We start from the raw sequence: 10,084 nt of genomic DNA, 5'->3' as shown, positions 1-10,084 counted from the left end.
GGCAGCTCTGCTGGCTGCAAGGTGATCCCTACATTAAACCTGAAACGGTGGTGGGCATCTGGCACACCTTCACCTAGGCCAGCATTGCCAAGACCACAAACACAGCATCCTTGTGGAAGCAAAAGCTGGGAGCATTCTTGAGCATGGGGATGGCTTTCTGCAGCAAGGAGGTCGGGCAGGGGCATTATTCTACTGTGGTGAGCTGGGGGGCTCTGGAGCAAGGCACAGCTTCTCCCTGCTGTTGTACTAGTCCCTGATGACAGCCTTGCTCCTGCCCCAGCTCTGAGCTTGCACACTGGCCATCCTGGCCCTGCAATTTAAGGCTGGCTTTGCCAGCCTTCTCAAAGAGTGTGCTCCACATTAAAGAAAAGGGGGAGTGAGTCTGGGTTTTCTGTGGAAGAAGAGGTCAGACTGGCCCAAGAGAGTAGACAAAGGATCTGGCCTGAGGTTCCTCACCTTCATGTAAATCAGGGTGAGTCGGAACCATAAATGTGCAGGGCAGGGAAAAGGTTAAGTGAAGAACAGTGGAAAAGGTAAAGCCACAAATACCCCCACATGAAGGCCAGGAAGGGAACATTCTGCTTAGCTGCCTAGGACAGAGGTTTATGATTTTTTCCTATGCAGTTAAGCGGTGTTATCCACTGTGAAAAATCATTGGCCGTGGAGATATCTGATAAGAACTGAGCTGGCATCTGTTGGGAGAACAAAATGTCAAGAATGCATCAGGCTGCACCCCCACTTTTACCAGCAGGCAGGACATTGGGCTGGGAACAGCATGTTGCTGGCCCTTATCTTTAATTGTCCTGCCTGCCTACCTTCTTTACTGCCTCCTAATGAGTGCAAATGTGATGTTTTGAGATTTGATCTTCTCCAAAGAAACCCTGCCCCTCCTACATCTCCCTCCCAAGGCCTATGTTCCCTAATGCATAGCCTTGGCTGGTGATGGGGAGTTTAGGGACCTGACGGGCACCAGGAAGAGGAACGGCATCAAGGGAAGCCCGTGAGCTGAAGTGGGACACACTGTGCCCTCACTTAAGCAGCTGCTGCTGGGCTCAAGGACTTTTTAATCTCCTGCCTGTGACATATCCCCTTCTGTCAAACCTACACCTCTCTAGTGCCTTCCAGGGAGCGTGGAATTCCACCGCACCGCGGTGGGAGTGGAGGGCTGTGTCCCCGCCGGACTCGGTGAGCTCAGAAGCTCATCCCACAGGGGTGTGAGGAGCTGTCTGTCTAACAGAAACACAACACATGGTATCTGAGGACAATTTTGTCCCTCACCGAAGTGGAATGGGCCTCGTTAGGGTTGGATCAAAGATGTTGGCCCAAAATTCCGAGAGGGACTGAATTCCCTTTTCCTGTTCAAGGCTTGATATGAGTGAAGCTGTGAAAGAAAAGACTTTTCTGTACCCCTTCTTTCCTTGAGCTTGACTCTAGCTCCTTTCTCAAATCTGGTTTGGGAGGATTTGCTTCCCCTCATCCCTTGGGAGCCACCACGTACTTAAGCCCACACAAAGCACATCCTGAACTGCTCCCCAGGGCTGCTGGCAATTCAGTTGGTTTCCATGAAACCTTGGGCAGAACACCTGCCTCTCCCTGGTTTTGAGCAGAGGGTGCAAGCCCTGTCCCTGGGGGCTGCTGCACCCTTCCCAGGCTGCTGCTGGAGGGTATCCAGACCTGACTCTCTGCTTTCCTCTAGGGCATAGCTGGGATCCTAAGGTGCCATCAGTCAAGTCCCACTGATAGCCTTGGAGCAATAACATTGCTATGGTCTTCTTAGATAGTGGGACAAGCCTATGCAAGTCTGAAAGGCAGTCAGGCAAACAAGTATTTATGTAGCTGTATTTATACAGCTGTAGCTCTAAGACATCTGTGGTCATGTATTTAAACAACTAGATCTTGCCTGAGTGTTCAGGTGTTAATATTCCACTGATGTGAGTGAAGACAGGCCAGCCCTTAAGGATAATACGAACAGAAAATTCCTCTTACAGCATGTTGGTTACATACAACCTCTGTGTGTTTTGGGGAGGTGGGTTCATGTGTGTCGGCTGGGGCTCCAGTGACTGAATGCAACAGTGGGTGTGGAGAGCTTCACACAAGGGGGAAACTCAAGGATGAGGCACAGAGAGGAGGAAAAGATGCTTAGTGCTTCTTCCAAATTTGGTAGTAATTTGGGGATTTCATGCAATGTCATTGAGAGAATAAAACCAGCTAGGTCATGAGGGTGTGAAAAAGGACCCTGCTGACAGCAGTGCAAGTTCCTTGATGCCAATAATGACACATGGGGTTTTAAAGAAGTTGATGAATTCAGACAGCTGATTTCAAACCCACACTGAAATTGAGAAATAAAAAGAGGAAGGCTCAGACAAACTGTAGCTGTCTGACTGCTTCCAGAGGAGGCAGTGAGGATCCTTCCTTGACTGCTCTGTCTGTGACCAAAATAGATCTTCACAAGCAGATTCTAAAGGTGCTCATTCCAGTATTGAGTTTTCTTTCCAATCATACCTTCATATTTCCAAATGATCACACTTTTTCCACCAGCTTGTGCTGGATGCCAGCAGCGCAGCTGAGCCCTCCCTGACCCCTGGTCTACAGAAATAAGGAGACTCTGCTTGAGGCTTTTTGCTTTGGGAGCAATTCATTCAAGATGATCATTTTCACCAAGGAGGAGAAAAAAGGTCACTCAAAAATATTCTTCTCTCCAAGGAAACACTCTCTTCATTTCTACTATAATCTCTCTGGGGATGTGTCATCTCCTAAAAAAGAGTGGGAGAGCAGAGAAGTAAGAGCAAGTGCATATGAGAAAGAGGAGGCTAGGGACAACCACATTTCAGACTGGCTGTCACAATGATTTGCTTTTAGAAAGTATTTTTAAAAGCTGGGGGGGGGGGGGAGGAACAGGAAAAAAGGGCCTGGATGATTAGCTGTAGTAACAACTGAAAACAGTAAGGGAAAACAGCCTAGCTGGGGAAAAGAAAGAAAATCTAACAGCCTGCTAAGCCTCTTCTCCCCTCCTCTTTCCGTGGGCCCAGCCTTGGGCACTGGGGAAGCACTGAGCTGCGGGGATAGTCTTCAGAGTTGTTGCAGGTTGCAGCTTGATGATGTGGTAAACCTGACTGTAGGACTCCAGACATCAGATCAAACACACCCTGGCTGTGCCAACTACAGAGAAGTATAAACTCCTTGGTTCAAAATCCTTTGTGAATTTTGAGACTGTAATTCTTGCAGAGCCAGGCTTCATACCTCTGCTGCTCTGTTTTTTCTTCTGGTTCAGGTACTGCCTGTCCTCCCACACTCAGGACAAAGCCATCACAACTGCCATGCGATGTGCCGGCTCTTGCAACAGAAATGCAGCCCTGTTGCCATGCCTCCTGCTAGACCAGATTTCTAGGGATGGGTCACCCAGGTGGGCATCAGCTGGATGTAAACAATCAGCACCTCACCACCTAGTACATATCACCAGGGGTATGTGTGGACAGACATCATAGGCGTTGTAGGTAGGTGTTACGTGAATTAAGGGTTTGAGAAGGTTATTTGAAAGCCAGGCTCACCAAGTGGCATCACAACTTAGCTGGGCTGGTTTGTCTGGGCCAGGGTCACAACCAGAAGCTCCTTTGGCCAAAGGTGTTGCTGAGCAGTTGTGTGGAGCCGCTTCCTCCATAATGGTGCTTCTGTCACCTTCTTGGCCAACTCCCCATCGGGCCCAGTTATGTTTAGTTGTGAAACCTGAGAGTGGTATCCTATGTCCGGCAGGTATGAAGACCAAGGTAAATAACCCTGAATGGAAACCACACTTGTTATGGAGAGAACGCGTGTTAGATTTCATCATTCACCTTGAGACTTGTTCACCAAAGGCTGCTCTCAGCCTGTTAGCACCCGTGTCTATTTTTAACCCTGATTCCAGTCAGCTGTGGGTCCCAGTCCATGCACGTGGCATGCTGTAAAGAATCCTTTTCTTTTTTTTTTCCCCTTTAACATGTGAAAAACTACTGTGATTTTTTCTGCCGGTCATTCCACCTCCTCTCTGCAGCAGTACGGGGAGGAGCTGAGCTCCTCTGCCTGCAGAGAGGTTTCCCATTCCTCACGCCTGATGGTTTTCAAAACACCCTTCTCTTTCTGGCTTGTTTCTGCACTGTGGAGATCCAGACTGGCAAGTGTGCTGAACATGGGGGTGCCAGCTGGGCAAGAATCTGGGGAAGCGACACCAACTTTTCCAGGCATGGGTTCTGGAGTCCCGTGCTCCCTAGGAGCACAGGTTTTTTTCCAGCTATAGTAGGAAAGTTCCGGTGGCATTTCACTGGGGAGGTTTTTCGGTATCTCCCTCCTGATCAGATCTCCCCTCTGGGCTGTTTGAATTGGCTGTTTGCCCAACAGCAGCACAAGCCTCCCGGAGGCAGACGGAATTTTTTTTGTGTACCATGAAGGAAATTTGGGGCCTTTTAAAGTGAAAGGAAGCAAAGAAATGCAAGGTCCCACTGCTGCCCTTACCAGAGCTGGACAAACAGCCCTATTTGCTTTTCAGCCTTTTGAAGAGTCAAAGGTTCATGGAAGTGAAGATGTTAGTGTGTTTGTGAAGCCAGGTGAAAGAAGCAGGAAGGCAGATGATCTCATGGGAGGAAGGATGAGTGTGATGAATAGGATTTCTATCCCTCACTATGGGAAGTAAAACTTTCCACAGGTACAGCAAAGCCCAGGAGTCCAGAGGCTCTTGGGGCAGCACATGGAATAAGGAGGAGAGAGGAGCAGGAGGGGTCTGGAGGCTGAAGTGAAAAAAAGTGCAGCTGGAGTCTGAGCAAGCCTGCAGCAGGGAGCTATGGGAGAGCATGGAAGAGGCCCTGAGCATCAGCACTGTTTGGGAGTTTATGGAATATGAAGCTGTGAGTGGGAGGTGCCTGGGAGGTATGCTTAAAGCCAGGGTGCTGGGGATCCTATCCAAAAGGCTTTACTGAATATGTTTGTTTATACATTTCTACCTAATTGGGGTTAATCTGATTTGTGTTTTGGCTAATCGGCTGGTCCAGATGCCTAATAGGTTGGAGGGGGTGTTGCGCCCTTCTCCTGTTTTCAGGCCATGGAGTCAGAGGAGAGCAACCGCTGCCTGCTGTCAAGCCTGGTGGAAAAGTGCTTTATCTTTCAAGGAACAGTGCTGGGGAGCAGGTCCCTAGGAGGAACCAGTGCCTTTCTGCTCACTAATTGGTGGGTCTCATGAAAATGAAGGATTAGTGGAGAAAAAAAAAACAATCTCAGCGAGAGCCTGGCACTAGGTGAGGTAACTGCACTGTCGGGGGCTGCTGAGGCTCTCCAGTCCTGGTCAGCATCATCCCCAGCTGCCCCCATGCTCTGCCTTTACCCTTCTGCCTCGGGGCCCCACCTCAAGCAAAGGAGATGCATGAGTCAGGCATAGCCTCTGCTGTCCCTCTGTGCCCTGTCAACTTTGTCCCCTGGGACCTCTGCTGTGTCCATCTGCTCAGTGCCTGTTGCTATTTCAGGTCCCTTTGCTGGTGAGGAGAGGGTGAGTCATGGACATCTCATGCAAAGTTGTCCTTGCAGCTGTAGGTTTAAGAAGCTGTTGCCACCAGCACATCCCGCCCTCTGAGATGGAAAAAGAGTCAGGAGGATGAGCTCAGCCATGTGGCAAGAGCCTGTTGCACTAAGGAGAAGCTTCTCCAAGCGCTGTCCCTAATGACTGTGTATTGCTTACCTTGTAAATCTCAACCAACATCTAGGGCAAATATAAAATATCTTGTGTTGCCTTCACCACGACCCCAACCCTGGTCACCTGCTCCCTTCCTCAAGTCCCTGGACCTTCTGGGGTCCCTCCTCTCCCACATCTTTCATTCTAGCAAGAGGTCTGCTGCTAAGACTGTTTAAAGCTGAAATGCCAGAGGGAAAAAGAACAAGTTCCTTTTTTTTTTCCCCTCTTTATCTGCACAAGGCAAGAAATCTCAATTTTGCAACTTCAGTGCAGTGGCACCCTGAGGAAGTCTCAGACACTAATCAAAAAGTTCAAGCAAGTGTCATGCTTGAGTGGAACAAGTGTCACTTCTGCATCACTGCTCCATCAACACCAGGGCCAGTAAAATTCATCCTACATTCTTCCTTCCTCCCTTAGTACAACCCCATCTCCCCTTCCCAGCTAGGATCACCTCGAGCCCAGTTACACCAATTCAAGCTGTTAGCACAGGCACTCTAATAACTGAAGACTCTTCTTTTGCAGTTGCCAACTGGGTGTTCCACATCAGTGTCCAAGACAAGTTAAAACAGTTGCCACACTCACACTCTCCTTTTTTTCCCTCCTTAGGGCTCTCTTTGCTATTTGAATTTATATTGCTCATGACAGAAAGGACCTGACTTCACCATTGCCCCTTAAAACAAAACAAACAAAATCAGTAATGATGGAGGGATGACAATTTGGAGTTTTAACCACAGATCTTTCAGTGCTGTGGTTTAATGATCTTTTACAGAGGTAGAGCTGTATCTAAGAGAGGCACAAAGCAACAGTTCAAGGAAAACAGCTCCAGGTGGCTTTAGCACAAGAGCACCAGGAGTATGAGGTTAGGACCTTATGGTGACTGCCCACTAGAAAAGGCCAGCTCTCCCCCAGACTTCTCAGAAGTCAACCATGCAAGCATTAAACAGTACCTCTAGAAAAGAGCTATTCAGAGGGAAGCAGCATGACCCACCTCAGCCAACAGAGAGCCCAAACAACAACACCTTCCCTCCAAAGTGGAAGATGGGGGATCCTGTACCCGAGATCAGCCTCAGCCCACACAAACCAGTATGAGGATGGGGCAACTGCTTTGCTAGAATAAGCGTGTGCATGCACAGAGGACACGAGGAAACACTGTGTCTTGGCTGGCAAAGCAAACAGGAAGATGAAGTGTCAGAATTTTGAGACCATTCAGTGGAAATCTGTTCTCATTCTGAACTGAGCAAGCAAGTCCATCACAAGTCAGTCTGTCACAGCAGGCCAGAGCAGCCACCAGCTCTTCTCTCCACACTGCCACACATGCAGAAAGTTGCCAAGATGGAGTTAGAGGCCAGCAAGCTTCCTGAAGACACAAGTGCTTGCTAGCAGTTTGTCACACTGGGCACTGAGCTAGAGTGGGAAACGCCAGGGCTTTTAAAAACTGCATGTGCTGTTGTCCCTGGGTCAAGGAGCTCTGCTTCCCTGCTACAAAAATGGGAAGCCAGGGGCTGACCCATGCTGCCACTGCCACATCCTAGAGTAGGAAAAGGAGGCTGCCCTGAACCTGTTTTTGCTTTGAGGAAAAAAAAAAAAAAAATCCACTGAAGACCATGTGGGGGCATCCTTTTATAATCCATCTTTATTTGTAAAAATCCTCATAAAATCTGCATTTTCCTCTTACAAAAACAAAAAAGGCACATAGAACTACTCAAACTCTCATCCCTATGGACTGATGGCCCAACACTCCCCCCACCCCAATGTCCCCCTTGCTTTCTCCTCCAGTCCATGTTTCTTCATGTTTCCTTTAGCTTCAGCTCGCTCCTGCCCAGGCACAGTTCTGCACTTGCAAAGATGAAGTACACACACAGGGGAGATGGTGGAGAGGTGACATGGGCTGTGCGTGGAATGTGTGACAGGCGCTTTTTAGTAGTAGGTCTCTTTTTCCACCCAACCTAAAGGAAAAGGAGGGAGAAAGCAGAGTTAGTCTTAAGGCAGACCAAGTATGAGGTCATGAGAGCTCCTTCTGGGCTCTGAAAATCTGTACTGTTGCACCTGAGCTAGTAAGCGACCTGTCACAACAAAAACCTTTCCAACTTGGCAATGATACTTCCACATACTGTGAGAGAACAAGATAGTCCTTCGACTGAACTAACTGCACTACTGACACAGGCAAAGGTGAAACAGGGCGAAATGCAGCCCTGCACAGTGCTAAGCACCACGGGGGCCCCTGAGCATTGCCAGAGCTTCTACGGGGCCCAGCAGCACCCAGAGGTAGGGAAGGGGCCAGGTAGAGGAGCAGCATGCACTCACCACCAGGGTTGCGTCTGATGATGAGCTTCCTGACTTCGTCGTACACGAAGATGAGGAGGGAGTACGGGAAAGCACAGAACCACCAGGTGGGCCTGTTTAAAACGGGGGAGATGGTGAGAACACAGGCAGCAGGCATGCTCTTTGCCCAGCAGAGCTCCCTGCCCTGATGGCACAGAAGAGCACAGGAAGGCTGCCGTGCCCCAGCTTGCCAGTGCACCAGCTCCCACAAGACTGTGGCTCAGCTGAGAATCCTCCAAGCCAGGAATTAACACCAAAGTTTTCTACTGCAGTAGGCTAATCCACTTTTGGATATTAATTGCAACACAAGGTACGTCATAGAACCTTTGTTCATCTCTGTACCAGCACCTCCCCACCTGTTAATCTAGAAACATTTCCTCCAAGTTCTTCTCTAAGTACACACAACCTTTGTGCCCATGGCCTTTTTCACTTGAACCACATTGGTTTCCCTTGTAATTTACACATGCCAACATCTAGCTGCTGCAGGGACTGGGCAGAGGCCAGTCTTCTTGTTAGGAAACGCTCACACTTCAGCACCAAACTCCAGTCAACACCTCTGAATGGAACACAAGATGCATCAGGACTTTTTTTTTTTTGCCATGAAAGTTTCATGGTACTGAAGCCAGGAGACTGTTCAGAGTTTGAGGCTAAATCCTGCCACGGAATGTTGCAATGCTGTTGAGCAATGTTTAATATGTTGGCATCCTTCCAACTGTTAGGAAACTTACTATGCACCAACCCAACAGGTCACGTGCACCTACGTAGTATCTTTCAAAAGATTTTACTACTTGTGCCTTTTTCTGCCTTCCACAGAAATGGCACAAGATGTCATCACCAGTTCTTCTGTACAGAAGAGTCACCTGACCTATGTTTTAGAGCAATTCACCCGTCTCTCTTTGAGATGCAATCCCCTACCCATAAAAATGCACCATGCAAGTAAGTACAAGAGCAGCTGCACTATGGCACACTGCTACAACTGAAGCTATTTTGCTAATTTTTAGTGGGGCACTGAACTGCAGGTTCACCATAAACATGGCATTAGCAGTAAAGAAAAGCAAACCCCTGGTGTGCCACACTACAGCAAAGGATCACTCACACCCTCCAGCCTGAGCTCTTCTGGGCTACAACCAGGTTTCATGCTCCATGAGCTCCTGACTGCTTTCATTCATCTCCCCACCCAAGCACTATTGTTCTGTAGCACAGCCTGCTGCACAAAAAGCATGACGCAACTTACTTGAGAGGGTACATCCTTAGAGCAACATCCATCCCAGGGCAGTAGGAGAGGAAGGCAGCCAAAGCAGTCTCCTCAAAGAGGCCAAATATTAAGATCTTATTCCTAGTAAGAACAGGAAAGCAGTCAGGGACAAAACACTGTTGCAGATGACATTCTAAAACACACCTAGTTACCACACCGTAGTGAATGGAAACGTTCTAGTCTAGCCAGAAGTCCACCAGGCAGGGACTACCAGGACACACAAGCTGATGGCACAAGTGTTGTGGGGGTCTTATGTCTCTAGACAGAGATATTCCAGTTCACAATTAAGTCAACCAGCTTTCATCAGAAGTTCCAAAGGAGGCTGGGATTTGTGCTGCCAGATCTCTTGATACATCAGCTGCTCTGCTGCTGCATGAGGCTGAAGTATGTCACTGTCCTTGGAGGTGGGCTAGCTCTCAGACAATACCAGCAGACATCAGCATTACACTGTCTCAGACTAACGACTGTAGCAGGTACTACAAGAAAGAGAGCACCCAGTCCCCTTTATCCACTACCAAGGCACCAGACTGTTCAAGGCTTCTGCCAAGACGGACAGACACTGCTGGGACCAAGAGCTAGAATGCAGTGTGCTAGACAACATATGGAGTCCAATGCTAAATCCTGACTTACTTCATGCCCTGCTGGAAGACAGAGTTTCTTCGGGTCTTACAAATGATCAAGTCTGCCCACTGCACAACCACAATGCTGACAAAGAAGGCTGTATGGCAAGTGAACTCCACTATTTTCCTCTGTTCGTAGGTCTAGGAAGCAGACGAAGCAGAGAGCGTTCATTCAGACATGCTGCCTTTGCTCTC

General features: G+C 48.7%; 1 protein-coding gene across 1 annotated transcript in view; it reads right to left on the bottom strand.

The window, feature by feature from the left end:
- Positions 1–7,299: 7,299 nt before the first annotated feature.
- Positions 7,300–10,084, bottom strand: part of LOC103778074 (sodium/potassium-transporting ATPase subunit alpha-1) — an 18,947-nt gene continuing 16,162 nt past the window's right edge. Inside the window, exons 19-22 of the mRNA XM_008945645.1 lie at positions 9,900–10,030; positions 9,249–9,350; positions 7,997–8,088; positions 7,300–7,638 (exon numbers count right to left, since the gene is read on the bottom strand). Coding sequence (XP_008943893.1) covers positions 7,610–7,638; positions 7,997–8,088; positions 9,249–9,350; positions 9,900–10,030 — 354 coding nt within the window. The 3' untranslated portion in view covers positions 7,300–7,609. The remainder of the gene's footprint in view (positions 7,639–7,996; positions 8,089–9,248; positions 9,351–9,899; positions 10,031–10,084) is intronic.

The sequence above is a fragment of the Merops nubicus genome, unplaced genomic scaffold, assembly GCF_000691845.1.
Source record: "Merops nubicus isolate BGI_N331 unplaced genomic scaffold, ASM69184v1 scaffold18108, whole genome shotgun sequence".
NCBI classification, from domain to species: domain Eukaryota; kingdom Metazoa; phylum Chordata; class Aves; order Coraciiformes; family Meropidae; genus Merops; species Merops nubicus.
Note: the sequence above shows the minus strand (reverse complement) of the source record. Positions and strands in the feature narration are given on the sequence as shown.